This window comes from Calypte anna, chromosome 1 (assembly GCF_003957555.1).
Source record: "Calypte anna isolate BGI_N300 chromosome 1, bCalAnn1_v1.p, whole genome shotgun sequence".
Taxonomy (NCBI): Eukaryota; Metazoa; Chordata; class Aves; order Apodiformes; family Trochilidae; genus Calypte; species Calypte anna.
The window spans coordinates 135,363,489-135,391,422 of NC_044244.1; the positions used below are offsets into that span (position 1 = coordinate 135,363,489).

General features: G+C 42.3%; 1 protein-coding gene across 8 annotated transcripts in view; it reads left to right on the forward strand.

Moving 5' to 3' along the window:
• The window catches only part of MAP4K4 (mitogen-activated protein kinase kinase kinase kinase 4), a 163,933-nt gene that overhangs the window by 127,569 nt on the left and 8,430 nt on the right, over positions 1-27,934 (forward strand). Inside the window, exons 14-28 of one of the 8 annotated variants that reach the window (XM_030448518.1) lie at positions 2,025-2,111; positions 2,839-3,066; positions 6,404-6,565; positions 8,609-8,839; positions 9,773-9,879; positions 10,807-10,958; positions 11,653-11,750; positions 12,104-12,112; positions 13,070-13,245; positions 13,626-13,746; positions 14,932-15,123; positions 17,530-17,647; positions 17,915-18,085; positions 22,053-22,196; positions 27,707-27,841. In XM_030448518.1, coding sequence (XP_030304378.1) covers positions 2,025-2,111; positions 2,839-3,066; positions 6,404-6,565; positions 8,609-8,839; positions 9,773-9,879; positions 10,807-10,958; positions 11,653-11,750; positions 12,104-12,112; positions 13,070-13,245; positions 13,626-13,746; positions 14,932-15,123; positions 17,530-17,647; positions 17,915-18,085; positions 22,053-22,196; positions 27,707-27,841 — 2,131 coding nt within the window. The remainder of the gene's footprint in view (positions 1-2,024; positions 2,112-2,838; positions 3,067-6,403; positions 6,566-8,608; positions 8,840-9,772; positions 9,880-10,806; positions 10,959-11,652; positions 11,751-12,103; positions 12,113-13,069; positions 13,246-13,625; positions 13,747-14,931; positions 15,124-17,529; positions 17,648-17,914; positions 18,086-22,052; positions 22,197-27,706; positions 27,842-27,934) is intronic. The other 7 variants (XM_030448527.1, XM_030448535.1, XM_030448542.1 and 4 more) reach the window with 7 other exon arrangements.

Here is a 27,934-nt window from a genome sequence, read left to right on the forward strand (position 1 = left end):
CACTAAAATAGATTGTAGGGCTTTATGGAAAATTCTGGCAGCCTCAATATTCCCTCAAAAAAAAAAAAGGAAAAAAAAAAGTCTTGTTGTGATACTCATTCTAAATTCAGCTCATGCTTCTGGGCTTGACTAAAATCCATCAAAATTGGCAAAATCGTTGCTGGGACTGAAAATCATTTCTAGGCTTGTCTTGCTGGATCAGTGGTTCTTTGCAGGACGTGCCCCTGTTCAGGCCTTACAGAGAAGGGCGGCTCTGCTGCGTGTCAACTTCTGGCACCCAGAATTGGTCAGAGGCTGGTCGTAAACTTTAAATATCCTGAATCTGAGATGGAACCTTTGAGCTGCAGAGGGTTTTCCATCCTAAAACTTAAATATGCAAGCTCTCTCTCTTACTCTGTCTATTTAAAAGCAGTTCTAACAATGTATGCCAGTTCAGGCACCAAGTATGTCTTAAGCTGTGTCAGTGTGCCATTAATACATTGAAAGTACAGGTGAGAAACCTTTAAAATGATGACATTCAGCTGCTATGTTAATGCATGAAATCTGCATGTTTTAAAATCCTTAAAAATCTTTAATTAGGGTGATAATCAGGGTAATAATTACTGTGCATGTGCTGCAAAATACTGGTCCCAAATAAAGGGCCAAAACTACTGTCCTAGAGGCTGACTGTGAATTTCCCCATAATTTCAGAAATGCTATTTTTGGCCTGATCTTATATATTTATCTATCTATCTATCTATCTATATGCATATATTAATATTTTCTTGTGCAAAGTCACTGTATCTGAGATTATTGATGATTGTGTTACTGGGGAATACTGTTTATATATATTTAAAAGATTTTTGAGTCAAAAGGAGAGAAGAGTAACCAATGGGATTTGATATATGGAAAATCTCTAATCACAGCACAGCAGTTTGCTTTTGGGCAGACACCGGGTATTCCCCCAGCTGCTTTTTGAAAGTGTTGAAATGCTAATTACGCACAGTGCCAATAATGACAAATGGTTAATTGATGTGGCCAAGCTGAACCACTCTGAATTTTTCTTTAAAAAAATTCTTTTTCTTAGAAGAAAAGTCATGCCCCCACTTAGAACTTCTGTTAACCCAAACCGTGGCTCAGCCTGTGTGCGTAACAGCAGTATAGTGTATCTCATCAGTCTGTCACAAGACTTCTTCTAGCTCCCATCACCGTATCACTGATCCATTAATTTCCTGATGCATACACTGTAAACGTGTGCGTGTGCTTGTGTGTCTGCGCATGCACATGTTACATACTTCCATTAATTGCATGGTAGGATGTTACCAGCTTGGGTTTTGGTGCTTCAGAGTTTGAGGTCTTCCCAGGGGGTGGTCAGGTAAACCTTTCGACCTGTCGAAGGCTGCAGGTGGAGAGATGATGGCTACATGGCAAGAGCGAGCGAGTTTGGTCTAATATCTGTTTCCTGGCGGGTGTTTGTTTGTGTCACATAACCATCGCATAATTCAGCAGGGCTGGCAGCGTCTGCTCAGGAGAAGCTTCTGGTGAGGGCATCAGGGGAGAGGGCTGGGCAGGTCCCAGCTGCACTTGGGCAGAGCCCCTCTGGGGGAGCTTGCTCCAGGTCTGCCTTACACTAAGCCTGGCTCTAGCTGTTGCTAACAGTTCATCGCACCAGTGCAACAAACTAATGTTTAATACAACTTGCATGTGACTTTGTGTTGGCTGTGTCGAGTCAGACTTGCTGTGTTTTAACTTTCCAAAACCTTCAAGTGCATTTTGCTGCTTCTTGAAACCACTTCCAAAATACATAAAACGAGCTCTGGCCCATGACGGCAACATTCTCAGGAGTCCAAATTTCAGAATGCAAGGGGCCAAAAGCCAATGCTCAGGAGGCAGGGCTTCCTAAATTGTTCTGCAGGCACTAATCCATCCTGAAGTGCATTTCTCATTAAAGCTGAACTGGGGAAGTAGCGTGTGGTGTTCCACCCAGGGGGTTCTGATGCATTCCTTTTGAATAAATTTATTGCTGGGTAATTTCTATGTGACAGGAGTATATCAGGCGACAGCTAGAAGAGGAGCAGCGGCACTTGGAAATTCTACAGCAGCAGCTGCTCCAGGAGCAGGCCATGTTACTGGTAAAGCACTGTATCTGTTTTGTTCAGTAGCTATAGGATCCATTTATCCGACCAGTCCAAGGCTTCCCTCAGTCAGGCACAGCTGCACTGACAGTATGACGACAAAGGAGCTTGATTTAAAAGGCCATTTATGCTAGCGTCGTGGGCTGACAGGCACATATGAGAAGTGCTGTATGGTCACACTGCTTTCTGGGCAGTAAGAGGAGGCTTTATGTTAAAGTGGAACTGTTCTGGTGCGGTGGTCGAGTTTCTGAACAGACCTTGGCATTCAGTGAAGAGCCTAGAGTGCTTGTGTTGCAGATGAAAAGCACACATGATATGTAAATCCACCCTGGGATACAATGGCCTAGTGTTGGTCTAGATCATTGTTTTATGAACTTTACAGTGGATTAAGTATAAATAATGTTTGGGTTTTTTGTTTTTTTCTTGTAACAAAGATCAGTTTTGACATAACTCTCCAATCATGTCAAGCTTAGCAGTACACTCTCAACTTTCCCAACACGAGACACATGCCATATCGGTCTAACTTAGCTCTTGCTTGGTTACACTTTAACAATGAAACAAACCTAAAAAAAAAAACCAACCAAACAAACAAACAAAAAAAAACAAACCAAAAAACCCCCACAACAACAGCGATCAGAAATGTGCATTTTTAATGGGATGGATAGGGACACATCCACCATACAGTCTGTGTCATGTCTTGAATTACTCCCATGTTCTCTCAAAGGAATACAGATGGCGAGAGATGGAGGAACACCGGCAGGCAGAGCGGCTCCAGCGCCAGCTGCAGCAGGAGCAGGCCTACCTCCTGTCACTGCAGCACGATCACAGGAGGCAGCAGCAGCAGCAACAGCAGCAGCAGCAGCAGCAGCAGCAGCAGCAAGAAAGAAATAAGCAAAGCTATCATACCCCTGAGCCAAAACCCCACTATGAGCCTGCTGAACGAGCGCGTGAGGTAAGTCCTGCTCGTGGGCAGCAAGCTGCCACCTGCTCCTCCGCTCCTGCCTTTTGGTATCATCATGACTGTGATCCTGCTCTAGGGCAGTCGGAGGCCAAAGTGTCACTCAGAAGGGGCAGGATAAAAAATGGGGTACTGCTTTCCAAGGGTACTTCTGAGTACTTCTTCTACACTCAGTTTTGACGTATGAAGGGTGGAAAGAAATTCTGAGGCTGCAGACCAAGGGAACCTGATTTTGGAATTGTCGCATCATTATCTCTTCAGTTGATCTCTTACGCACTTCATCAGACATGTTTTCCTAGGAAGCATTTGTTGCAGTTGGTGATCTGTGTCTCTGGCAAGTACTGGTAGTTGGAAACTGAGGCAACTGGAAAGCAAAAACCAATGAGGAATGGTTCCACACAGCAACTATTTACACATTTAGTGCTTTAGCCCGTGCTGTTGGAAATACCCTCTCATAAATATATATCTGAATTTCACTAGTTTTATTTTTTTAAGCATTAAGTATGCTTTTCTGACATCATGTCCTGCTCTTTGGAAATTCTGTGGTGCTGTCTTCTGGGCTGTTTTACACTAACAAGTTGATCTGAAATCATGATAGTGCTGTTTGTTTCAGTGAGTGGTCTCCTGTCTTCACTGGCCCATGGGTAGCATTGCTAAGCAAGTAATTGCCTCTTTGATGCATAGCTGGCTCTCTTTCAGTGGTCTTATTCTTATTCTTCCCTGCCCACAAACTACTGGACTAGGCAATACTGGTGAAAGCTCTTAATGGCATTCGTCACCAGCATGTGGGAACTAGGCAAATACATTTTGGAACAAGAACAAAACAATCCTTGGGGTTCTGGAACATGATAAAATAACTTTCAGTCCATCTTTGTCCAGTAGTGCATCATTGCCTTTGAAGTATTGCTGTTCAGGCTTGGAAAGCACAGACTCACCTTGTAGATGCTTTTGTCCATGTTCTTCATAAACCATGTTTGTGCTATCTCATCCATTCCTCTTGGTGACTCAGGTATCTGGTATGTCCCTCTCTCTTGTGGAAGAAGTTCAGACTTGTCTGGCATGTAGTGGTGCAGGCATGGAACCAGCCCTTCTGTCCTTGTTCCTGGCTTACCTTGGTGAAAATGCAGTGCTAGTCCAGCACTCCTGTGCAACCTGGAGGGTGGCTTTGGAGGGATGCAGAACTATATCTGTTCCTCATCTCCAGTTTTCATTCAGAGTTGAAAAGGAGTGAAGCTTTTGAGGATTCAAAGTGTTAACATCCTTTGCCAGCTGTTTTTCTGTCACAGTCTTTTTCTTTTGTGATCACCCTGGCTAGAATGAGAAACTTGAAGGCACAGCAAAAATTGTGTTAGGAGTCTAGATCTTTCCAGAGTTTGTTGTGTATGTGTGGTGGAAGGATAGCCATGGTGTCTCAGTACCTGACAGTGGGAGCAGCTCCAGTTAATCTTAAAAGGAGGCATTAACTCTAATGTCATTCTTGACACTGGAGTCGGAGAGCAAGTATTCTGTGCCTCATACATTGAAGTAGGCTGCTCTCCAGTGCAAGTCTTCCATCTACAGCAATGCTGATCACCAGGATTATAAGGCAAAGTGGGCTTACTTTCTTGTTCTGGCAAAGTGTATGGGCAATTAGAATGTTTTGAGGTTTTGTTCTCCCTAGTTCCAGTGGCATGTTCCAGAGATTGTAAGGAAAAGAACTTCTAAGACTGGCTGTGGGAAACAAGGAAGGGATTAGATCAAGAAGTGAGGCTTAATACTGTTTTCTGGTCCAGAGTGGAACACAGCCTGGTTCTATCAAGGGATGAGCTGGCTATCTCCTTCCCATCTCTTGCCTAGTTTTAAGGGCATGTGACTCGTGCAGTTTGTGTGTTTTGTGGAGGAAACCTCCTATCATCTACAGCTACAGACATGAAAGACCATTCCTTCACACAGAAAGACTTGGGGCTTTTCCTTGTTATATTCATAACAAGGAGTCTGGCCTGTTTTATAAACTTTAAAGGATGGCTCTGTGAAGTAGAGCATGGTGGTGAAAATGATTGTATGGTGAGAATGATATTATGAAGGTGACTACACTGTTTTAGTATATAGTAGTAATAGTAGTATAGTGTTGCCTCATTATTGCATTTCCCAAGTTATATGGTGTATTTTGTGTTGACATGGCAGAAGCTTGTCTGCTTGTTCCTATAGGCAAACTGTTACTTTGCTCAAATTCTGGAAAGCAGAGCCAGGCTGAGTTTGTAAAGTAGTTCAGCCTTTAAGAGTCTTGGAAACTTGCCTTTGTCTTCTGACATGGGTCAGCCACATTCTCCAGACCATCATTGCTAGGGAGCAATTAGGAAACCACCCCAATACTGGTTTTGAGCTCCAAACACAGGCATTAGCAGAGTTGTGAGCAGAATCTCAATGAATGAAATGCATCCAAGCTGCCAACTTGATCTTTGTTGCTTTGATATAAAGTGTTGGGAGTTTAGTGTTCCTTAGTGGCAGCTCCCTTGGCAAAAACACAAGCACTCCCCTGATTCCAGCAATGAGACCATCTTAGAAAATAGGAGGATACTTCCTTTCTGCCTGGAATTTCACTCCATATCTTGCCTTGCTTGCAATGCTGCAGCCTTGGGAGAGGCAATGTTCCTGCATGACTTGATGTTCTGTTGAGGATTTAGAACTCTCTGACTTCGGTCTTCCCCTTGACAAGCTCTCGAGGTTATTGTACAATCACTCCTGCACCTTCCTGAGAACCAGAAACAAGTTGCTGGGGCTGTTCTCTGCAGCATGTGAGGTCATGTTGGGACTGTCTGGTAAAAGAGAGGACAAGCAGTCCTACAATTTTATACCTAAAACTTAACAGCCTCCAGTATTGCTGGGTAGCAAAGCCTATCTTATCTCTTCTTGCATTACCAAGGAGATAACAAAATAACAAAGGCCAAGTAAGGTGGGTAACTACAATAAGGGACAGCAATGGGAAATGTACTTTTATATTGTAAAGCTGTTTCTGTTTTCATATATCTTTTTTATTGTGTGTGAGGAAAATGCTGTGATGGAGAGTATCTAGTCTAAGCAGAAAGTCATTTCATAATGGTCTTTCATTATATCACTTCACATCTTACTGCCTCCCATATCCTGTCTTTCTAGTATGGATTTTCCATATTGGCATACTTGGTGTAGTTCACTGTGGTTTGTGGTGCTGGTGAAAGCAATAGGGGAAAAATCCTGCCAACCCCCAAATGTATTGGATTGTTTTATGGTTAAAAGAAAGGTTGTAGTCACCTTCATAATTCAACTGTAATTGGTTTTATTGACTCCAGGCTTAACTTCCATTTATTTTACTTAGGTGGAGGAGAGATTTAGAAAAACTAATCAGGGTTCCCCTGAAGCACAGTCTAAGCAGATGGGCAAAGTGTTGGAGCCACCAGTGCCTTCAAGATCAGAGTCCTTTTCCAATGGAAACTCAGAACCTGCTCAGCCTGCCCTGCAGAGGCCAATGGAGCCCCAGGTAAGTGCCCAGGAAAATGTCTCTGAGCCTGGAGGAAAAGCAGAAGTCCTGACATGTTTCCTTCGAGTTCGAAGATCTTGGCACTTAGAATGCCTTATGTAAGGGGGTTACATGAAGCAGCTTATTCAGTAGATTTGCTCTTCTGTCTGGTTTTGCTTATTTTATTGATAAACTGAGGAGTTTTTTGTTGTGGCGTTGTGTTGGTGTTGTGGGTCTTTTTCTTTTTTAATGTTAGAGCTTGATTAGAACTGTTGCATTCTATTATCTGTGCAACTCTAGAGTGGTGTGCTAGGCACTGGTGACAATTGCAGTACCCTTCTACAGTTCAGAATTAGATCTGTGCAGGGTATTTACTACCAAAAAGAATGCTCAGGAAAGAAAGTGAACTGTTTTGTTTTTTGTTTTTTTTTTTTAATTCTTGTGGAAAAAGCTAACTAAACAAGTGGTTTTTTAGTAGTATGAGTGCTGCTTCAAAGAGATATACAAAACATGACTAAGAAAAGCAAGCTTGTTGTCAGTAGGCTTACAGTTGCTAAATAGAGCTCTGTACCACCCCTGGAAAATCAAAAAGAGGTTGAAACCACAGAGCTGGGTGGCTGCCATCATTCTGTTGTTTTCTAATGAAAAGCCTCCAGATCTTGGTATTTGTATCTCATAGTAATTACAGCATGATTTTGAAATTTAACCTTTGTCTAATACTTAGACATAACCCATAAATTCTGAACAACTTAGGGTAAATTAAACAGCATAGTTGTGCGTGCAGTTCCTCTGTTTCCATGCAGAATTTTCTTTCACCAAATGAAGTCTGCTGATGACAGTGCACGCTGAAACTGTCCCTGACTGGGACAAGGTATTGCAACTCTTTTGGGCAACAGGAGAATTTGAGCAGATGGGAGAGTGGGAGAATTCAGGACAGAACTTCATCTCTTACTCATTAATTCCTGGCTTTTATTCAAACCTCTATGACTATTTCAAAATATTGGACTTGTATCTTCATGCTCTCTGTGCCAGTTACTTTTTAAAGTCTGGGTTTTCCACTGATACTAAGGATAGTCAGGCTCTTCAACAGCTGTGTGTATTAAAATTGAGGAAATAATAATCACATAAAAACAAACACAGCCAGCCTACTGAAAGTGGGGTTGAAAGCAAAAGTTTTGCTTAATTATTAGGTGTGAAAGCAGTGTGTTCTTCAGTCATGACCTTTCCTCTTCCTTGGTTTCAGAAATCAACTCTGAAATGCAGATTTACGCAAAAGGAGGGAGTAGGCTGAAGGGTCAATATAGATTTCAATGGAAATCCCAGTGGAGTTTTAACTCTGGAACCACTGTTGTGTTGTCTTAGTATGTGTAACTGAATATGTGTGTGTGTACGAGTGTGCTCAGTTTGTGTATAAATATGTATATATGTACAGTATATGGTACATATATGGTGTAAGTATAATATGCATTGTTCATATGTATACTATATACAATATATATTATGGGTTTTTTATATATATTGCAATGACTGTAAAGGAATAAAGGCTTTTGTGTTATGGTCTTTCTCCAAAAGTCTGGAACTGTATCTAGTTCCTAAATTCATTAAGTTATGTAAATGTCTGTCAGTTTGCATATTTTAAAACATTCTTTAATTCTGCACATTTCTTCAATTGGATATCCACTTCAAATTTCCCAGCCCACTAGTGCTGCCCTGAGACCTGACCAAATCCCACTGATGACTGGGGAACAGAAGGTGACTTTTACCTTGAGTGGCTTTTGGACTCGAGCTCACGGTGCAGATATTGGGTCCCCTTTTTTACTGGGCACCAGTGTATGTGTATGTGGAGAGTGTTACCTCACCCAAAAAATGCGTATGTGCTGTATTTTCAGTCTGTTACGTTCTTTGGGCGCTTGCCTTGCTTTTAAATACATTTATTCCACCCCACGCTTACCTAATGCCATAACCAATTTGTCTCTGCCTGCCCCACCTGCCTTTATTCTGTGTTAATTGGAAAGCCAGTTATGCCGAGCGCATTGAATGTTTTATGTTTTGTTTTCTTGTAAGGTACAGTGGTCCCATCTGGCATCTCTCAAGAACAATGTTTCCCCTGTCTCGCGATCCCATTCCTTCAGTGACCCTTCTCCCAAATTTGCTCATCACCATCTTCGTTCCCAGGACCCATATCCACCTTCACGCAGTGAAGTCCTAAATCAGAGTTCTGACTCTAAGTCGGAGGTACCTGACCCCACCCAAAAGGCTTGGGCTAGATCAGACAGTGACGAGGTGCCTCCAAGGGTAAGGAGTAGAAAGACAGATGTGTGCTATTTCTTTTATTATTGATTACTACTTTTTTAAAGGATGTGATACCCTGGGCACTGGGAAGACAGTGGCCCTGTGCTAGCATTGGTAACAGTATTTTAGAAGGCAGATCATAATGTAGATGTTCAGTCCATGGGTTAATGATAAACAACCTGAAGTAAAATATCAAAGCTTCATATAAAATTGGCAATTATTTATAGAATGCAGCTATTTCAAAGACACAACTTATTATGCAAAGTTTACAAATCGTTACCATATTCAGAAAAGAATTTAAAATATCCCTGAGGTTATTGCTCAGAGTTAATTTTCGTCTTCATCTGTTAGCAACCCAAACTATGAATCATACACATATTTAAAATTGAGATGGAACTGAACAAAAAGGAAACATTCAATATATTTCCTCCTCTTCTCCCCTCCCACCCCATCCACTGGGATTTGCTTCTTCTGAGTATATTCTTGCTCCCCCACCAGTCTTTGCCTTCTGCTGATCCATTCCCGGGCATTTGTTTGGTTCCCCTGAGCTTATTCTCCTAATTCTCATGCTGTTCCAGCAAATTGCTTTGTGCCTTCCCTGCTTCAGTCAAAATGCCATATTCTTTTTAAATGTCTCAGTAGTTGGAGGATAGCTGGGTGTGTATGTGTTTGTGTGGTAACTATTAAACACTACTTAATGTTAAGACTAAGCTTTGAGTTGTCTTCAAAATCTGAACAGCATCCCAACTAAGGCCCTTGGCTTTGTGGATGTTTATTTCCTTTTTAAATTTTTTTTTCTTATTTCTTTTGGTGGTAGCTTGGACATTAAATAAAGTGTCATTAAACTCTTAAGAATATATTCAGTAGTAGAAGAGGTTTAGTCTTCTTGTCTCTCATATCTCCTTGGGTTTAACACAACCTTTTTTTTTTCCCAAGGTACCTGTGAGAACAACATCCCGATCGCCAGTCCTGTCCCGCCGTGATTCTCCACTGCAGGGCAGTGGGCAGCAAAATAACCAAGCAGGTCAAAGAAACTCTACGAGGTTTGTGAGCCTTGCCTTTCCTGCATTGGAAGGAAAATGCTTATGGAAAGCCAGACATTTTCAGAGGGCTTTTGGCACTGTTTGTTGGATATGAAAGGAAGATGGATTTGGATCCCTTTTTAGTAATGATTAATACTTATTTCCCTTGGTGCAGCATGTGTGCCAACAAATACTGGCAAAATTTCTTCTTCCCTCTCCTCCTTTGAGTTGTCTGCCCTGTAATTTTTGCAGTATTTTCAAAATATCCTTAAGATATCTGAAAAAACATGGTCATTCATGAACATCTTGCCTGTCGGTGCAACACGCCATCTTGGCTGTGGTTCTGGGCACTGCTGGCAGCAGAAGCATTTGTAACATCTGAAGCAAATTGATCTCAGAAAGTTTCTGGCCTCTCAGCCAGAACCAGTCTTTAACAGGGGGAGAAACATTCTTGAGCTGTGACACGAGCATCTGAGGTCAGGGAGGCGTAGAGGAAGGTGCTGCCTAGAGGTCAGCAGAACACTGTGGACAGCCCAGCCCTGAAATGGCTCACTCTGCAGGGATAAGAATATTTTTGAGTGGGCAGTGAAGGCTTTCTGGCTTGTGCTTGGGTGGCCAGGGTACTTCTGAGCCAATTTTAAACCTGCTGCATGCAGGCTGAGAGAACTGTCCATTTTAGATAGATACATAAGAATGGCAGGTAGCCGGTTCCAAATAAAATTAATAGCTTACACTCACCTAAGCTTTTTTTGTTAACCATCCTAAATAAGGTATTTCAAAGGGAGTCACTGCTTGGGTTGTGAAGCACCACTGATAGCCTCGGTTCGGTGTTAAGTGCTTTTTTGGGAAGAGTTACTAGGAAAACACTGAGAAAGAGTGAGGTTTCAGTTTAGAAATGGTAATCTGAAACTGTGAGTGATTAAGACTTTCCTCCCTCCCCTGATACAGCAATATAGAGCCTCGTCTGCTGTGGGAAAGAGTGGAGAAGCTCGTACCAAGACCGGGCAGTGGCAGTTCCTCGGGTTCAAGCAACTCTGGCTCACAGCCTGGCTCCCACCCTGGCTCTCAGAGTGGGTCTGGCGAGCGGTTCCGGATGAGATGTAAGCCTGTCTCCCCCTCCCCCCCCTTCATAACACTGTGTTTCTAAATTTATGGAGTCGTGCCACACTCAGTAATGCAGGATTGTAACTCGCACTTGGAAAGACATTTGAGCATGCAGTATCAATGATGGGTTAGCTTCTAGTATCCCCTTGGCTGTGTATCTTTGCCTGGGAAGGACAGTGGGTGCTGAAGTTGTTGCAAAGTGTTTCTGTGTTCTCTGGTTCATGTTCAGTCAGGGCTGCACTTTCCCACATGCAAACAGCTGAGTCTCCATCCTTTCATAGCTCTTGCCCTCCTATGTGCAAGGGCACTTTTTGATGCTTTTTGTCTATCACCTTGGTGATTGCTGCAGGGGTGGAGACAGCTATGAATAGGTCTCAGTTGGGGTATGTTGGATGCTGATGCAGGTTTTTCAACTTGTGGCCACACTCAATTTAATCTACAACTGTGTGACAGTTTACTTTGGCGTAATTCATAGCTCAGCTATACAGCTCACAGCTTATGATGGGTTTTGTATAGTCCTTCAGGGACAGTGTAATAGTGAAACAGTGAAACTTTTGTCTTGCCGTCAGGCACTGGATGATAGCCTTCTTACCTCTCTTCCCTGCTCCAAAGTAAAGTCAGAAGACATATTTTAGCTCCTTGCTTAATTTCTTTTATTCTGTGTTCCTTTTGGGGTGTTAACACATGCAGCATCATCCAAATCAGAGGGCTCGCCATCTCAGCGTCATGAAAGTGCACCTAAAAAACCTGAAGAGAAAAAGGAAGTCTTCAGACCTATCAAGCCTGCTGTAAGTTGCATCCACTTTCCCCTCTTCCTCCTCTCTTTCAGGTAGGCTAACAAAAAATAGTGTGAGCTTTTGTTCATTGTGCCACTGGGGCTGAACTTCAGCTTGAGTTGGACTTTTTATCTATGGGCACAGCAGTATGTCCTGGGCACAGCAGCATGTCCTGGGCTCTGCAGTGCCTGCACGTATCACAATACTTTTAAAGTTAGAATTTGCTTGGTGTCTGGAATTGATTTTTGCTTTCTTCCTTCCTGACCTTTGCCTTTCTCACTTTCAATCCTGTGCTTCCTTCCTGGGGCTGGACCACTGATCATGAATTTGACCCGAATGTGCCAATGCTGGGCTGAATGGTGCAGGGAGAAGTGGTAAGACCTTAAATTGTTGCTATTTTCTGTGGAAGATTTCTGACATTTTCTTTATCTGACTGCTACTAAAGATGTTTACAGCTCTGTGTCCACCTGTATCGAGGCGCTCACAGTGGGTTTTCACATTATTTCCAACTTGCTTTAGAAGTTTTTTTCTCTTGGCTTTGTAATGCTGCACTGGCACCCAAATCATTCAGTTAAAGCTGGTTTCCTGAAGAAACACAGAGCTTGGTCCTTCACTTCTGGTAGTATAGTGTCTGAAGTATTTGCCTTAAACTGTATTTAGCTAAATGAAGCATAGCTACACAATTCAGAGCAGATTGCAAACCTGATTTGCCCACGCTCCAAGCTGCAGACAGAAAAGCAGCTATGTCCCATAGTGTTTGAGAGTCGGGTGCAACTGAGCTGGTGCTGATGAATCTGACCTCTCATATGAACTCCTCAGCACGGATCCGTGCAACTGAAAATGGATCAAAAAGTTTCAAAGAGATCAGCTCTCCCTGACTGTGCCTTGGGTGGCTCAATAAGCCTTGGGATCTTCTTGCTACCTTGCTGCCTAGATTTCTTGTGGTGGATGCTATAAGCCTGCAAAGTTCAGGAAAATGAACTGCAATAGTCAGCTGCTGTGTCCCGGTGCATATATGTGTCCTTCAGGTGTCATAAGGGGATAAACTGAAGTCATACTCAGGATGTTTTGGCTTCAGAGTATTCACATTTTCCTATAATATGGAAAAGCTTCCTTAGGTTGAGAGTCTTTTGGTACTTCAGTTTATCAGAAAGTGAGTTTTGGTGACTATATATATTTGGTGAATAAATCATGGGAAACAGTACTGATAGTGCTATGGAAACACAGCAGTGGACAAGTGAGCGAACTCAGGCACTAATCCGATGGGGTTGTCTTGCAAACTTCTCTCCTCTTTTCTTCAAAACATCAGGGTTTTTTTCCTTTCCTATCAGGATTTAACTGCGTTGGCAAAGGAATTGCGAGCAGTAGAGGATGTGCGGCCTCCACATAAAGTGACAGATTATTCATCCTCAAGTGAGGAGTCAGGGACGACAGATGAGGAAGATGATGATATGGAGCAAGAAGGAGCAGATGAATCTACTTCTGGACCAGATGATGTCCGAGCAGTGTTAGTTCTCTTATGTTTGCTTTGGTTTTCCCTCTTAAGGGGCTGAAGGAAAAGGACGTTGGATATTTTGTCTTGAATGTTAGTTCTTTTAGATTACAGCAACCTATTAGCAAGACATAGCAGCCTTGTGTGTTCACATTTTCAAAGACTGAGTAATTTTTATATCCTTTCCTTTCTCTTCCTTTATTGGTTATAAAGAAGAAGCAGTGTTTAACAAACTCCTGACTTTTTTAATAGAGAAGCTTTTCTAAGCAGGTTATGTTAATATTACACTCTGATCACAATTTAAATTAATTTTGAGTATGCCTCGGTGCTGGGCAGTGAAAGCTAGGGCACAAATGCTATTATCTCACTCCAGTTGTTTCTTGTCTGGCAAATAGGTCAACGTTGAATTTGAGCAATGGTGAAACAGAGTCAGTGAAAACCATGATCGTCCATGACGACGTGGAGAGTGAGCCTGCCTTGACTCCTTCTAAGGAGGGCACCTTAATTGTCCGACAGGTATTGCTTTTCCTTCCCTGTGTAGTGCTGCACCTTTTCTGTGCTCATTAACCCACTCGCTCATTCACCCATGCTGTTTCTACATTATATTTGTTGTTTGTATTATCAAGACACAGCTGTAGTAAATGTCAGATGAGCAAGATGTTTGATGCATGCAAGAGGAGAGTAGCCCTTCACCCCTTGCTACTGTTTTGCATGCTTTCCAGTGACACCCATGGCAGCACCATGCAGAGTACCTCTAAGCCTGTGGGAGAGAAGGGTAGAAAAGCTGCAGGTCTGTGGAGCAAGTACCCGCAGCAAGAATTTAGTTGAGTTTTACCATAAAGCCAAACGTGGCTCTTAGGAGCTGGGCTGGGAGGGAGGCTGGGGGGAGCATTCAGGGTTTTTTTAAATTTTTTTGACCCTGTAGTTGAAAGGCATACATACTACCCAGATAACATACACGCACATGTACATAAAAATTCATGCAGCAGTTAGTGTGGGGAAACAGAAAAGCAGAATAGGTGGCAAGGGAGAGAACGTGGACAGAGCTAGAGTGCTGTGTTGTTGCCTTTGATTCCAAAATTGTTGCATTCTGGTGCCTCTGAAAGATAATGATTTAAATGAGCTCGTGTGTTAATGAGCGTGCTAGCTTATAGGAGTTTCCTCAGTAATCACATTTCTGAATTTCACAACTAAATGCCGTTTTCTTAATTGAGCCCTCCAGTTTGAAAATTAAGATTTCATGCTTATTGTTTTAAATAGTTAGCTGAATGCATTCACCAGGCAGTCCAGGCTTGTATCTGTATAGGATTTAAGTTAGTTTTAAACAAAACAACAAGGGAATAAATCCTCCCCCTGCCCCCCAAAAATGTGCTTGTCTGCATTGTGGTGGAAGACTTACTGGCACAGTTACTCTTCTGTTAATTAGTGGAACTGGCTGTGCAAGTCAACCACATGAACTAAGTAAGCTTTTGCCAGAAAAGGTGGGAATTTGCTGAATTCTAATAGCTCTGCCCACTTTCCCTTTCCATCCCTGGCATCAAGGCATGGATTATAATCTTATTTTAAAATATATATATATATATAAAATAAATAAATGTTAAAAGGTAGGAAGAGAGTGAGGGAGAGAAGGAGAGAGGTTGTTAGGGACTTAGACCTTTAAGCAGCACTTGAGCAAGACAAGTGTGCCTGTTTTTTCTGCAGAGTACAGTTGACAAAAAGCGTGCCAGCCATCATGAGAGCAATGGCTTTGCCGGTCGCATTCACCTCTTGCCAGATCTCTTACAGCAAAGCCATTCCTCCTCCACTTCCTCCACCTCCTCCTCCCCATCCTCCAGCCAGCCGACACCCACCATGTCCCCACAGACACCCCAGGACAAGCTAACTACTAATGAGGTATGTCTTACACCACAGCTGGCTGCTTTCGTAGGGTTATAGCAGCATTGCCTAGTAGCTAGTTTGCAAAGGAACTCCAGGCAATCTCCCCTGCTTTTTTTTTTTCCTGTCACCTTTGTTCCCACCCCCCAAATAACACATTTCAGTTCTATGTAAGAAGCCCCTAACTCTAGAGCAGTCCCACGCCAAACTTGCTAGTTTACTATTTTTGCTTCCTCTTAGTGAGTCATTAATTGCATGGCCTTTGTTTTAAACTAAACTTGACTACTGCATTTTCAAGCCAATACTCGTTGATTTTTTTTTAAATTTTTTTTTTACCTCTGTTTTATTCAGGGAGCAGGCTAATTGCAAGCAGTGTGCCTCTTAAAAATTAGCAGATAATTTTAACTTTGTCAGTTAAAGCTGGGGTTGAAACTCCAGACTTGTGAGGAGGAGCTGCTTGTGGAAACTCACCTTTTGGGAGAGGAAGTGGCAGTGGCCATGGAGGAATTTTGCTCCGAAAAGCTTGCCACATGGGCTGGGTGAACAAATAAAGTGTTCCCCGGGAGGGTTGTAAAAGCCTGGGGTACTGCCATTTTGGAAAAATGAATAGGGGAAAAATCTTTGGGTTTTTTTCCAAGTGTGTGTGTACTCTGAAAAGCAGCTGTGTAAGGATGAGTATTCTTCACCAGTGCTGGTTGTGTCCAGGCAGAGAGGCAAAGGCTTTGCCACAGGGGAAGCTACCTCTTGCTGTTCTGGGCTGTTCCCAGGATGGTGCTTTCCCTTCCTCACCAAGCCCTGGTGGACAAGCCCAGTCCTTCACCTCTGTGTGAACAAAGGGCACGTGTGAACAAAGGGCATTATTTGCCCCTTATTAACCCAGCGTGGTGGCTGCACTCCCGGCTGGATGACCAACCTGGAGACCTCTCCCCAAGAGTCTCTTTCTGTATGCAGGCAGGAGTGGTACAAAAGTCAGCAAAAAAAGTCAGTGAAAATAAGCTGCTGCTTCTCAGGGTAGAGCTGTGCTGACACATAGATGTTCAAGTGCTATGGCAAGAAGGAAAGGTTGAGGTGAGCTGGGTAGGCTGATGGCAACGCACATGTTTATCACAGGACCAGAAATGCTTCTGAACCATCAGTAGGAGGGTGGGTGGGAGGGTTTCCTCCTGGAAATTCAGTGAGCATGATTGTTAATTTTCATCTGTGCTTCATTGGTCTTTGATCTTTCTAAAAGTGCAGTCTTGTAGGTTGTAAAGATCAGTTGATTGATCCAGAGATATTCTTGCTTATTACTGTGATCTAAGCAATAAATAGGCAGTATTCAGTTAATTCAGCTTGGGAAGCAAAGGCTGTGGCAGTGGCTGATGGTGGAGGAGCCTTTCGGTATTGAGCTACACAGGGGAGTAATAAACTGACCCCGTTGCTATATTTTGGGCAGAGAGCGAAGGCTTAGAAGGATCAGATGTTGAAGATGAGTTCATGATAAAGTGTCTATAACTACTTTTGCATAAAGCTGAGCAAAAGCCCAATGCTGCTTGGTATAACTTATCCACATGCACGCCCTTCATGTATATACTTTTTTTTTTTTTCTGACTTGTCCCATTCTGCTTCAGTGTGCGATGTTGTCACTGTAATACTAAACTAGCAAGGGTTTTTAAGTTGTTCCATTTCCACTTTTAACAGTTCATTGTTTCACTTGTCTTCTTCCTTTCTTTATGTTTTTTTCATGTTTAGACCACACAACTCCACAAGCACCAGTGATTTTATCCACTACATATTCATAGCTTCATGTCACCGTTTGCTACACCTTCCACACTAATGAGCCCCTTTGTTCAATACAGGTTTAATATGTTGCTTTGTCAAATAAAGGTGGAAGAACCTGCTGCAGCTTTCTGGCAAGAGGCTCAGGTTAAACAAAATAGGGAGAATGAACAGTAGTGGACACTGAAACATAATACATCAAAGAAGTGAACACTTGATCCCAGATGATTCTGATTCTGTTGCACAAGCCAAGAGATCAAACTTCATAATTTACTAAACTAGCTCACTTTAGGAGATGTTTCATAAATACAAAAGTTGTAGGTAGTGGACAGCTTGCAGATGAGGTAGTATACATATATTTTATTAAAAAAAAGAAGACATTCCCTTGCTTTGTGCCTGACTGTAGTGGCCAGTCCTGAAAGTCTTCACTAGGAGATGAGGTGACAGTGACAACAATTTAGCTAATTGCATTTTGCTGTAGCATGTGTAGTGGGCATATGTTTGTAGTTAAGGTGTGGTGCCTGCAGTGCGTTGTGTAGCTATAAAGGAAGTATAAAAGCTTGGGGAGGCTCTAGCATAATTCCGTAGTGACTTTAAAATGTTGGTTGTTGTTATCCATGCTTTTTATTGTCATTAATATTAATAAAGTTGAAATTTACATTGCAGACTCAGTCCGCTAGTAACACACTCCAGAAACACAAATCTTCCTCCTCCTTTACACCTTTTATAGACCCCAGATTACTACAGATTTCTCCATCTAGTGGGACAACTGTGACTTCTGTTGGTAAGTAAAGTAGCTGAAGACGACAACTGAAAAGGGTTCAGTGACTTCAGTGGCTCCTTAAAGTACTTACAAATGTTACCATCATGCTTTTTATTTGATTTGCAATGGATTGCATAGTTTATTTCTTTTTCCATTTACATTTCTTACAAAAAGAAAGACTTGCTCTATATTCTCAGTTACTGATTTGGGTTGTTTGGTGTAAATGAAATGTGGCCAGAATTTAGCATTTAAAGGTTATTACATACACTTTACTTTTCTTCTTTTCAGTAGGATTTTCTAGTGAAGCAATGCGATCAGAGGCAATAAGGCAAGACCCTACACGGAAAGGATCAGTTGTCAATGTGAATCCTACAAATACACGGCCACAGAGTGATACCCCAGAGATCCGCAAATACAAGAAGAGATTCAATTCTGAGATACTGTGTGCTGCCTTATGGGGTAATGCAAACCTTTTCCTCCATTATCTCCTGCCCTTCTGAAGTGCAGGCGCGCCATTAGGAGTTCTGCTGTCTTTGAGACATATATCTGAAACCTTAGCTATTTCTCTGCATTTCTTCAAAGCTTGTTTACATCTTTTTTGTTGCCAAGACTAATCCTGCTTTGATGTAATTTCCTACTGATGTATATATGCTGATGGCACAGTCCAGACTTTATTCAGCTGATTGGAATGTTTCTCTCTAGTCCTCATTAGTACAGCTCTTGCAGTTTTTGGGAATTTGTGATCATCTTTGCATTGTACACCTGGTGCACAGAGGGCATTCCATTAGAAAAATAATAATCTTCTTGAACTTCTTGCTAAGGTCTCAACGCAGAGCTTGATTAAGCTGTGTTACATAAGAAGAATTTCTGCCTTGATCATCAGTTTATTTTGGAAGAAAGAGGGAAAAGAGGAAGGGTATGAGGGACATTTTCCAGTGTGAGACACTGGCTTGGTTTCGAGTGTTTAATGCAGAGAGAACCTAAATATGGGACGTCAGCTGACCAAGTGTGTCTGGCCCTGTTTTCACAAGGGATAATTTATGTTGGTGTCAGACAATTAGCCATGATCCAATACTCATGAAAGGCTTAGAGCAGTACTTGTTGTCTGCTACAGTGTGGAATCACTGCTGCAACATCCAGCCAAAGCTTCTCTCTGCTATGTCATTTCTTTCTTGGCCAGAATCTATGAGGGCACCAGAATTTTCGTTATCTACACATTAATAAATTGTATTTGTGTATAATAAATACACATTTATATTGGATCCCTAAACTACACAGACCGTAAATGCATGTGCAAGTCATTTTAAAAACTATGAAGAGGAGAGTTGGCTATTTCCCTGAGTCACACAATAACTGTCTAGGTAACTGGGTACACTTCTCTTATTTACTTTTCCACAGCTCTTTCCGAGGCTTTAGTTCTCCTTTGGGGTTGTTTCTGGCATTTCTTGTTTTATAGAATACCACTGCTGTCCTAATCCTGCAAAGCCTGCAAAGCCATGTCAACAAAGTAGCTTTCACAGCACCTTCTCTTCCTATCTGCTGTTTTCTTTGTTTTCGGAATTTACTGGTAAAAATTTTTGCCCTGATGCAATTTCTGCCTGTATTCATATGAATAATTCTCTAATAAAACGAAGAGTTGTTCAAATGTAAACTTTGAGGCTGTGAGAGGGCAAAAGCAGAAAAGCAGAAATTGTATGGGATCATCAGTAAAGATGACTCATAATTTCTCTGATCTGCCTTGTTTTGCCAGTAGCAATTTGTGTTAATAGTTTTAAATGTCTTTGATCTATGTATCTGACTGTTACAGTGATTTAAAGTAGCGGTGTAAAATCCTTGAGGTGTTTTACACCTGTAACAAAGCACTTCCTTGTTGAACATATAGAGCCAAACTGGTGGTGAAGCAAGCTGGTACACATACTGCTTTCTTGATAAGGCTTAGCTTCCTTTAACCTTAAGCAAATTAAGCCATTTTATGGTGATGTTTCTTATGAAAAAAGAGGAGGGGGGATTTTGCTTTGCCTTTACCAGTGGTAATGCCATAGGTTGCTGACTGCATTAGGTCTGTGATGCCATTTCTTCAAGTTCTGAATGGTGAAAGTAGATGTTAATGATAAGCATAGATTTTTCCACTCAGCATACACAGAGATGTTGTAAATTTTTCAGGAAGCATTTGAAATACCTAAACTTTTTAATTGTAGGATGGCAGCATGAGAGCTCTGCTGGCTGTGATTAAAGACAGTGCTTGCATTCTGAAATGCAGGGAATGCTTGCCACCAGCGTAGAACCTCAGTAGTTTCATTCTAAAATGCATATTGCTGAAGGGAGGTGTCGGGGAGAGCACTCACGTAAACTTGAAGCAGAAACAACTGCACCACAAAAGCAGCAGAGGAAAAGATGAGGGTGGAGGTGGGAGCAAGTGAGCTCTGATGCGCAAAGAGGGGAAGGGACCCTGAGGGAGCCATTTCCATGTGGTTTGCTTTGAATTAAAATCCACACTGGAAAAAATAGAAGAATACATGTTGAAGCTGAATCACTTATAGCTTTAGTCAATGGGTCCTGGAGCTGCAGGAAGGAAACTGACTGCTGGGTACTTCCTTGGCTGGTTTGGTGTTGCAGCAGCCTGGTTTGAGCCCTGATTCAGCGCGTGCCTCAGTCTCCCTGCTTTTTTCCATATCTTCCCAGTCTGAGGGTGTCTCCCAGGAGGGGAGGTGGTCAATATGAACTATCTCTGTCATGAAAAGCCTCTGTGGGCTGTGGGATGGGATGCAGTAAATGCAGACCCGTGTGAGGGTTTGGAAATAAGAGAGCCAGACAGGGGTGGAGTAGGTGTCAGCAGCTGAAGGAGAGCCTGGGGGGGCAGTAGACCCTCTTCCAGGTCAGGCTCTATGCCTGCTGGCATCCAAGGACTCTCCTGTCTGGAGGAGGCAGAGGAATAGTGGGGCAGTAAATCTGAGTCAAGAGACATGATGGCTTCTGAGGACCTTTGAAGTTTCTGTAGTGAAAAGGCAAGAGAGAGTAAAAAAAAAAGTGTGATGGTTTCTGACCTCTCATTGAGCTAGGACTGTTTTTTTCATCCAGCCAGAGGCTTTTCAGAGTGCTCCAGCACCAGCAGCTCAGGCCCCCTCCCCATCCTTAACTCCTTCTGGCTGCTTCCCTGACACCCTGTCCCTTCTGGGGACACCTTGTACTCACTTGGTCAGGGTGAATGTGCTTTCCCTTTTGCAAACAGCTGCCGTGCCTGGTAGCCAGGGTGTTGTTAAGGTAGCATTCCTTATCCTTGTGAACGATGCCCTCTTTGGATATTATGGAAAGACACATCCCTGTAGGCACATCACATCTGCTGTTGGTGAAGACTCCGGTGTGCTGGGCCCACGTACTGCATGAGGAAATGTTCATTGTGGGTTTATCCCAGATGACAGATCCATTGACATCAGTGTAGTTATATCTGTTGATTAACTGGCTAGGGATTAAGGCCATTAAGCTATATAGATATGATAATCCTGTTTGAGTTTCGCTTTTCTTGTTTGATTATTTTATTACACTTACGGATGACAAGTTTTGCATTGGGATTGCAACACAGAAGGCTAATAAAGAGAGTTATGCATTTGGTTTTGATTTCCATCACCTGTTCTGTGTCTGACCTGTCTCAGTTCACAATTAGAGAGCTCTTGGACTGAAACACTACTGAAAATAAATAGTTATGAAATTTAGGTGTGATACTATATTAATAGGTTTTGAAAACCTAGGCATATGTATATACATACATTTATTAGTTTAAAAAAATGGATTTGATTTTAAATACAAAGGTTTTGTGGACTTCAGGAAAGTGTTCCAGTGGACTTTTGGACCTTTGTATAAAGAAAGTAACCTACTCACTTTACCTGTATTTGCTTGATCTTTAGGAGGGATCTCCTAAAGGTCAGCAAAAAATTACTATGATTCCTCTAGTTTTAACATTCAAGTGGGAAAGGTTGTTGAGAACCTGAGGACCAATGCTGTGCCTATCCTTTTACAGGAAAGCTGCACCGCAGTCTATTTCTCCCAGGGATCAAGGCCCTGCAAGTACTTTTTTGCAATGTCTTTGTCCAAAGCATCCTTTTACCAAGCCCCCTACCAACAGCTAATACATCTTCAGAATGCTTAAGCCTGGGTGCCACTTTGTTCTTCACCCTTCCTCCAACATTAGCATGCCTTTTGTTCGGAAACTGGTGCTCTAGAAAGCTTTTTATGGTGTACGAGTCCCTCACTCTCTTGAACACTTCAATTTGGTCTCTACATCGTTAAATTTTTTAGGTTGCACACAGTTGAGACTCAACCAGAAGTGGTTAGACTTAATTGAAATGAGACATCTTTATCAAGCATCAGTTCACCAGCATATGTGAAAAATCTGACTACTAACTTGGATATTTGGTTTTGTTTCTTCCAGGAGTGAACTTGCTAGTAGGCACTGAAAGTGGTCTGATGCTGCTAGACAGAAGTGGTCAGGGGAAGGTTTATCCACTCATCAATCGAAGACGATTCCAGCAAATGGATGTACTTGAAGGGCTGAATGTCTTGGTGACAATTTCTGGTAAAGTTAATCTGTTCAACATTGTTTTTTCCCTGAAATGGCAGAACACTTTTCTTGGCAGCCTGTGTGTTGAGGGGGAAGTCCTGACTTGTTTGAAGTCAGTGGGTTTTCCATCATGTCACTTCTCTTGAATCTTCAGTGTGTTTCTTCTGCAAGTGAATCATTTTCCACACAACACCCTGTTGCTGCTTACCCTTTGTCCTCACTCCTGTGGGGTGACCTTTGAAAATGCTGCACGACTTTGGGGGAAGTGTCCAGCTTTGTTTGTTCAGTGTTTGGGAGCTGTAAGTCAATGCTTTGTGTGAAGTTTGTAAAAACAGCTTTTTTTCCCTCTGTCATGATAATTTTCAACCTGTCTTCTTTCAATCTAAAACATGATTTGCTAATTGGTTTGAAAGACATCTTATCTGTTAAAGTAATTAGAATGGGAAATGCACTTGCAAAGTAGGAAAGTAAGAGTTTTGTGCCGTGAGTGTGTTTGTCAGAGAAAGGTACAAAATGTACATGATGTACAAATTACTAGCATGAGAAGGCAGATTGGGGCAGCTTTTGGTCTTGTCTCTCGCTGGGTGCAACTGCAGACAGGAAAGCAGAAGGTGATGAAGGGTGGTGGTGATTTTTGTGTTTGTTTTGTGTGCACTGATGAAAAATGTGTTTTATGAAGCTTGAGGTTCCAGACTCTTTGACTCCAGAGAGTTGTTGCAAAAGCTTATCCTGCTGTTAAGCAAGTTGATGTGGTACATGGTTAATCTTTCTTCGCAGGTGTCATTCAGCCATTTACCTTACTATTGTTTTGGTTTGTTTATGGGATCAGTCTTTGCTGTGCAGCACGTGTGTGACAGGGAGAGGATTTAAATGAGGTTTCTCACAATAGCCCCTGTGTCATTGTTCAGTGTCACCCAATATTTTGTTAAGGCTCCAGAACCTCTCTGACTCCCCTGTAGGAGCTCTCTGACTCTCCCAGCACTTGTGTAAAAGAACACACACTTAGATAGTTTATTGCAGTAGCAGTGTTATGCTTCTACATGTCCAAAGAACCATGCCCATGTTGGTGTCATCAACACAGGACTTGGTTTCTGTCTAGAACTGTGTTTTATTGTCTTCTCGCTTGCTGCATTTTAACTACAGCTATGTTGTGAGATCTTTAACAAGAAAAGATGAATCAAGGAAGGATTAAAAAAAAAAGCAACCTGCAGTGTGTCCTTTTGTTGTCTAATGCTATATGTTAAAATGTAAGTTGTTTGAAAAGCACCATTTGATAGAGTTTATTCTAAGTAGGCCTGTAAACAAAAATATCGTGTAATCCAACTTGAGTCAAATCTGTTGGTTTGAGGCATACCCTATGCAGGCAGCAAGTGTCTGTGATTCAGTATTGTGTGTAGTTGTTTTAGGTTTATTTACGTTTGTGGGAGTCACAAATGAGTATGCTGACACATCCATTTTCATTGTTTCCTTCAAAACTATTGCTTCCTCTATGATGACACGCTACATTAACCCTTAATAAACAGCAGATCTTTGGCTGGCTTATGCCTTCATCTCTGTCCCATCTCCTGCAGTTTATGGGAAGCAACTGGATTATGAGGCAGGAAAGAAGCATCCCTGCCTGCAAAGAGACAGAGCTGAGGGGCATATTCTGCAAAACTGTGATGCTGTTGTGCCCCAGCTCCCCCTTATGTCCCTAGTTTGGTTTCTGCACTGAAGTTCTCAACTTAAGCTACCCTCATGCTGGACTTCCCTTAGTATCTTTTTATTTGCAGTAAGTTGCTCCATTCCAGGCAAACTAGGAATGCTGAAGTAAGGTGGCATTTCTGCAACAGGTCTGTTTTGGTAGGTCAGTTATGGAGCTGCCTCTGAGCCCTGTCCTTGGACTGCTACCACTTCACTAGGAGCATTGTTAGCTCCTGACAGCATAGCCATATATTCCATCAGCTTTTTTTGGGAAGTGATGTGCTGATGGTGGTGAGGTTTGAAAGTTCTCATAATGTTGTGCAAAGAAGTTGCAGTGAATTAGGATTTTGAGGGTACTGCCATCTAAAACTGCTTTTAATATACACTCCGGAGTCTGAAAACTTGAAATAAAGTTTTCCCTCTATTTATATCTGAAATACAAAACTTTTTGACAGCAAAGCTTATGATACTGAGATCCTGAGCTGCTACAGCTGTTACAAGAAAACTTTGTTGGTCAAAGCAAAGTAGCTAATCTGTTCTTTAGTTCTTGCTGTTGGGAGGCAAAAACATAGTTTTGGATGCTGTGGTAATACAGGGCTGGAGGAGAGGGCTGCGACGTGCATACAGAACACGCTCCACTTGTGACTCCCTAAGGGCTTTGCCAACCCAACAGGGTGATGGTGGTGCTCAGGAGGGTGGGAAGGGCTGACAGAGTAGAAGAACTGGTTGGAACCTGCCTGCTTACTAACAAAAAACCACAATGACAATAAAAACAAAAATGCAGTGCAGGAAAAGAGACTTTGCATTTGAAGCTATTTCTGTGGGAGAATCAGAGCTGGGAGTTCTCATAGAAGTCACTGACTGACTGGGTCATTTGATGGCAGAAGCAAAGTAGTTTTCTTTCTTATATCATGACCTTAACAATTAGGTAGCACTCCAAAGGAAAAAAAAAAGAGAGAGAGGAGAAAGGCTAGATTTCTTCTAGAAAGTTACAAGCAGAAGGATCTAATCCCCCCACTCTAAATATGAACTTTAAGAGGACTATAGCTTGTTCAAATACACTCACAGGAATGTTTATATAATGAACCGGTTCTGCTCTTTTCATGTCAGGCTTCTGAAAGGCAGAGGAATTTCCTTTCTTGTGACTTTCCTTGTGGTCTAGACACTAAAACACAATAGGAACACACTTGAGATATTTCTGCATTGTTGTTTTGAAAAGTGTTTCTTGTTGGAGAGAAGTACCCTGGTGTGCATCATGTGAACCAAAAAAATGTTAAAAAAAATTGCCACGTGCTGGGAAATTCCCACATGTTACTGTTCTGAGTCTTCAAGTCTGACTAAGCTACTGGGGAAGCTAAAGCCATGGAAATATGTGGGAGAGATTTTTTTCTCCTGGTGGACAGAGACTTGTGATGATTTTAAAAATATTCAGTGTGTTTTACTGACCTTGAGTGCTCTGAGCCTCCTCCTTGCCCAGAACTGCACAACCGTCTGCTCTGGACTTTGTTCTCTATTTTTCAGTGTTTCTAAAAGGGCCCTTGTGACTATAATTTTCAGTACTTTTATGGGAGGACCTTTCTTTGGTAAGCTCTGGGACTTGTGGGAATATTGTTTCCTGCTCTAGACTGTTTTCCAAGTCTTTAGAAAGCTATGGATGTGGTGGGGCTTTATCCCTTTATGGAACATGACTTAATAAATATGAAGTCAGGCAATAAATCAGGATGCTTCTTTACTGCCAAATCTGATGTCACATTTGTAGCAGAGATAAACAAAGGACAGTGCAATGTTCTTCACATTTAATCTCTTGCCATCTTTTAAAATCAAATAGCAGGTCCAATATTAGAAAACAAGCCTCCAATTTTGCTTTATGCTCAGTGAACAACAGATTTTTGACTTTGAAACTGCCTTCTCTTTTCCTCCTGGCCTTCCCCATCCAACTAATCATAAAAAGGTCTTTCTGACTGAGCCTCTTCATAACAGGCCAGCCTATTGTGCTGGAGCCCACGGAGCAGCCTGTTTGCAAGCTGTGCTCCCACCTTGTGCTGCCTCAAACCCTGGAGCTTCTTTTCCTGAGGAGCCTGGCTTTGTAAGAGGATCTATGCCAGCTCCAGGATGCTGGTCTGGAGCTTCTTTTCCTGAGGAGCCTGGCTTTGTAAGAGGATCTATGCCAGCTCCAGGATGCTGGTGTGGAGCTGGCTGGGCACAGGAGGGTGGTCTCACTGCTTGGGCTTCATGTCCTGCTGCAGATAGTGTCCCCTGCTGCTGTACACCCATCCCTGAAATGAGCAGCCAGGTGGGAACTGATCCATCAATCAGCATTGTGTGAAAACTTTAAAGACAAAATGAAAGACATTAGCTAAACTCTATAGCTGGATCTGGCAGGCAGGCTGCCAGGGGAACCTTCTTGAGATCTCACGGCTTTCTGCAATATGGACCTGTACTGTGTCACTTGGCCAGCCCAGCACTGACTGCAGTACAGGTCAGTTGTCTCCCTCTTAGCTCCAAGGGCCATGAAACACTGTCCACAGTCACCCAGCTGCCTCATCGTGGCTGGTGAAATGCTAGCATGGAGCTCTTCCACTGAGAAGTTGGGTCCCTGAGAGAATCTCATATTTCTTGTGCAGAGGCCTCATGAAGCCTTACTGAATGGCTCCTGGTCAAAGCAGGTTTGGTCTCTCTTCACCTCTAGCTTTATCCATGGGACTGTAATGGCTTTGGGCAGCGAAGTAGCTGGAGGAAGGAGGATGGATTTGAATATGTTTGTTGAGGGCCACCTTCTCTCTAGTTCAACAGATGTTTTGTAGGCCATTCGTTGTTAAGAATCACTGATAAAGTTTATCTTGAACCTTGCTCTGCATTCAAAGAGGCCTTCTGCTATTGAGAGTGAAGAGTCTGAGCTGTATTTTTGATGACCATGACAGATGCATTGTCAGCTGAAGATAGGGCAGCCTGGGCAAGTGAATTCTCTCACCTGTGGAGAAGAAACACCTTGTTCAGTTTCTGTGTGCAGCCTGATAAATATTGCCCTCCTTGCAGCACAAGGGCAGGGCTGCTGACAAAGCAGCTGTCAGCTTTTAGCAAGCGGATAAAGTTTGCATGGGCCATGTGAAATTCTCTCACTGCAACTTCAGATATTGTACGTTTTTCCTTGCAGAAGAATTTGGTGTGAAGTGGTTCAGTAATGAAATTGTTCACTGCTGTTTGGTGTGCTTTTCCACCGGCAGAATAATGAACAATCTTAATAAAACTTGACAGGATTGTGTCTTCAAGGATGGTGTAAGGGATGGAAATGTCCTGGTCACTAACTGGGAAGAACTTGTAAAATACACTTCATCACCATATTCTTCTTCACTTCTGCTTCCTCCTTTTCAAACCAGATCTACTCTTCTCTTTTAGCTCTGAAGTATCTGGCCTCAAATTCCACCCTGCTGCTCTCCTACAGTTTTATGTGAAAAAGAGACATTCTGACTCAGCTTATATCTATTTTTTTATCTCAGTACGTGACTCTCTGGTGCGTTTGGTGTGGGAGTATAACCCTTTTCTAATACAAGTTTTTTGCATCCTAAGAACCAGACAACTGGAGAGCTGTTCCCTTGAGTTTGTCATTCTGTCTTCATGTAGCATTACCATGTATCTCTGTTATTGATTATTGGGAACACGTGTGTTTGAGTGGAATCTGGAATAAAGCTGTTTAGGACAAAAATTGAGGGAGATCTCTGAGGCTGCAGCAGTTTCTCCTTCATTGTTATTTTCATTTGTTCTGTGGGGCTTTCTGTTTGGGCAGGGTTTTTTGTACTTACCTTTCTATGGAGATAAACCAATCTTTTTCATTTTGTGACCAGGTAAGAAGAACAAATTGCGAGTTTACTATTTGTCCTGGTTAAGAAATAAAATCCTCCACAATGACCCTGAAGTAGAAAAGAAGCAGGGCTGGACAACGGTTGGCGATTTGGAGGGCTGTGTGCACTATAAAGTTGGTGAGTAGCAAATGCAGCAATCAAATTATCAGGATGAAAATTGTCTGAGAAAGGGAACTGCAGGGCATGTAGCTGCTGGCTTTGAGGTTTGGT